Raw genomic sequence first — 3,217 nt, 5'->3', positions numbered from 1 at the left:
TGCAGCCTACGCCGTCGCCAGCGACTCACGGCAGCCCAGCTCCAGGTTGAGCTGTTGTTCAGCATCTTAGCTGTAGAAGGCAGTGTCACTGGTCCTCATATGTGGGATCCGAACCGGGGCCCTCTGGCATCCCAACCGAGTTCTTAACCATCGCGCCACTCGGCTGGCCCGGGTTTTTCTCTTTTTCCCTTCCCCTCCCCCTCCTGCCTCAAATGTTCCTTTTGTCTTGGCTTAGGAATCTTTTCCAGATGTGGTTCGAAGTGCACTAACCGTGCAAATTTTTTGCACCTCCCTCTGGAAGTCATTGTTCTTCCCTCTTTTTATTCAATGTAGATTGGTTTCTTATTCAGAGTTAATTTTAGGTTATTAAATAGTTAATGTTAAAATAAACAGAGGGCAGAAGAGAACACTTTATTTAGAATGGTTTATGAACATACACTTGATCAACCAGCAGTGTTTAACTTGTGGTATTTTTAAATACCTGAGGTAGTAAAATATTATCGTCTATTTAAGGTTAATCTTTCTGCCTTTATACTATTAATATATGTGTACTTTTCACTGATATAATGAAGGTCAATCAGGTGAGGATTGACATTATATTAGTTTCAGGTATAAAACATGAAGATTTGATATATGTATATATTCCAAAATGATGACCACAATAAGTGTAGTTAAACATCCATCACCACACAGTTAACCATTTTTTTTTCTTGTGATGAGAACTTTTAAGATTTACTCTTAGCAACTTTCAAATATGCAATATAGTATTATTAACTATCATCATCTTGCTGTACATTACATCCACAAGGCTTATTTTATAAATGGAAGTTTGTATCTTTGGACCACCTTCACCCATTTCGCCCACCCCACCCCCACCTCTGGCAGCCACCAATCTGCTCTCTGTATCTATAAGTTCGGTTTTTAATTTGTTTTTTGGTTTTAGTTTTTTTGTTTTTAGATTCCATATGTGAGATCACATCACATGGTATTTGTATTTCTCTCTGTGACTGATTTCACTTAGCATAATTTTCCCTCAAGGTTCATCATGTTGTCACAGTGTAGTAGTATTGTATTATTCCTATCTTTAAAAACCTGGGGCCGGCCGAGTGGCTCAGTTGTTTAAGAGCTCGCTCAAGAGTGCAAGCTCTGAGCAAAAGCAGTTTGCTGGCCGGCACGAGCTGAGCTGCCAACAGGTGGTAGCAGGATGGCTCAGCTAAGAAAAAAAAAAAAATCTGACCTGTTTGACAGCAGTTTGTATTGTTTTTTGGATAAGAAATATTTCCCTGCAAGCGATAGACTGAGATCTTTACTGTGGTATTTGATGAGACTTTTTCATTAAGTAAGGGGTTTTCAACATTTTAATAATTTTTTTATTTTTCAATTATAGTCGACATAAGCTTTTAACATTTTTAAACAGCAGAAACCCTTTTAAAATCAAAATTTATGCAATACTCAAATGTAAAGCTAGTTGAAGTAAGAAAGGAAATCCTGTTTTCTTTTTCTGTTCAGTCTCTTGCACTTGACCCCCTTCCCCCTTCCGAAGCCTATTACAGGGTTCAGCCCTAAAAACTTCATCAGAGCCCTGGAGTTCTGCACATAGTTTGAATACCACTGATATAAATAGATGAGTGATAAAGATCTGTAGAAATGGGGTGGGGAACCCTTTATGCTAAACTGTATTTTGTGTGATCTTGTATTTCCTTTTAACTAATTTGAATTCCTCTTTTAATGTCTCACAAATTGGTTATCAGGGTGTTGAATTGCAGGGTTAAATTAACATTAGTCAGAAACAGACTTGTAGATACAGGAAACAAACTGGTGGTTACCAGAGGGGAAGTGGGGTTGGGCAGGTGAAATCGGTAAAGGGGAATAAGAGGTATATAAGCTTCAAGTTATAAAATAAATAAGTCATGAGGATGTAATGTGCAACATAGGGAATATAGTCAATAATATTGTAACTTTGGTGACAGATGGTAACTAGACTTATAATGGGGGTCATTTCGTAATGTATATAAAATATCAAATCACTGTGATATATACCTGAAACTTATAGGATATTGTATGTCAATAATATGTCAAAAAATAATGGTAATACTGGCCAAAGCCTATTATATCCTTAGTAGAATGTGTTTTCCATTCTTAAACAAATTTCTTTATTCAGAGACTTGAGTTTTGCATTTATTTTATCTTTCGGTCTGTTTTCTCATCTAATTTTACGTGGTTTACTTGATTATCAGAGTCGATGTACTCTTAAATTATTGAATACTATATTTAAAATAACTGAGGGTATAGTTTGAATTGAAATGCCCAACTACTTTTCTTGGAAGTTATTTACACTTGAATCTTTTTGAGCCTAGGTTGTCATTCAGAGTAATGATGATATTGCCAGCAGAGCTATAGATCTCCTTAAAGAAATATACACAAACCTTGGTCCAAGGCTACAGGTCAATCAGGTGAGGATTGACATGCATTAAAACTTATACAAATTAGAATTCTGATTGAAGAACTCTTGCTTATAATAATGTTTTCTTTAATTCAGAATTAACTAGAAATTCTTTTGTTTAAACTCTTATTAAAAATATACCTAAAATTATTTAGTCCATATTTCTCTTGTACACAATGTTATCTAAATGATTCTTCTGTTGATGATTATCTTGAAGTGATTATTTTGAGTATAACTATGGCAAGAGATTTTGACTCATTTTCTTTTGATTCTAACACCTAATTCTGAAGTTTATTTTTTGAGCATCTAGTTTATACCTACATAACTCTAGCTTCCTTTGACAAAACATAGTATGCTTGTTATCAGTATAGACTCTCTGGTTAAATATGATCATGGTTAATGAGAGCTACCTTTAAACTCATTGTTGCCATCTTTAATCGGTCATATATACATTTAATTTTTACATTTCAAAGCAATTTGAACCGTCTTATTTGGCTCATTATTTGTAGGTGGTGATCCATGAAGACTTTATTCAGTCTTGCTTTGATCGTTTGAAAGCCTCCTATGACACGTTGTGTGTTTTGGATGGAGACAAAGACAGTATTAATTGTGCAAGACAGGAAGCTGTTCGAATGGTTCGAGTATTAACTGTGTTAAGGGAGTATATAAATGAATGTGACAGCGATTATCATGAGGAAAGAACAATTCTACCTATGTCAAGGTTTGTGAATAACTGATCTGATCTCCTAGTTCGGACTTTTTTTTTTTTTTTTT

At 35.1% G+C, this 3,217-nt stretch overlaps 1 protein-coding gene across 1 annotated transcript in view; it reads left to right on the top strand.

Moving 5' to 3' along the window:
• Nucleotides 1-3,217, top strand: part of USP9X (ubiquitin specific peptidase 9 X-linked) — a 130,475-nt gene that overhangs the window by 58,085 nt on the left and 69,173 nt on the right. Inside the window, exons 16-17 of the mRNA XM_019648934.1 lie at nt 2,358-2,453; nt 2,953-3,164. Of these exons, the coding sequence (XP_019504479.1) occupies nt 2,358-2,453; nt 2,953-3,164 (308 nt within the window). The remainder of the gene's footprint in view (nt 1-2,357; nt 2,454-2,952; nt 3,165-3,217) is intronic.

This window comes from Hipposideros armiger, unplaced genomic scaffold (genome assembly GCF_001890085.2).
Source record: "Hipposideros armiger isolate ML-2016 unplaced genomic scaffold, ASM189008v1 scaffold_7, whole genome shotgun sequence".
Lineage (NCBI taxonomy): Eukaryota > Metazoa > Chordata > Mammalia > Chiroptera > Hipposideridae > Hipposideros > Hipposideros armiger.
Note: the sequence above shows the minus strand (reverse complement) of the source record. Positions and strands in the feature narration are given on the sequence as shown.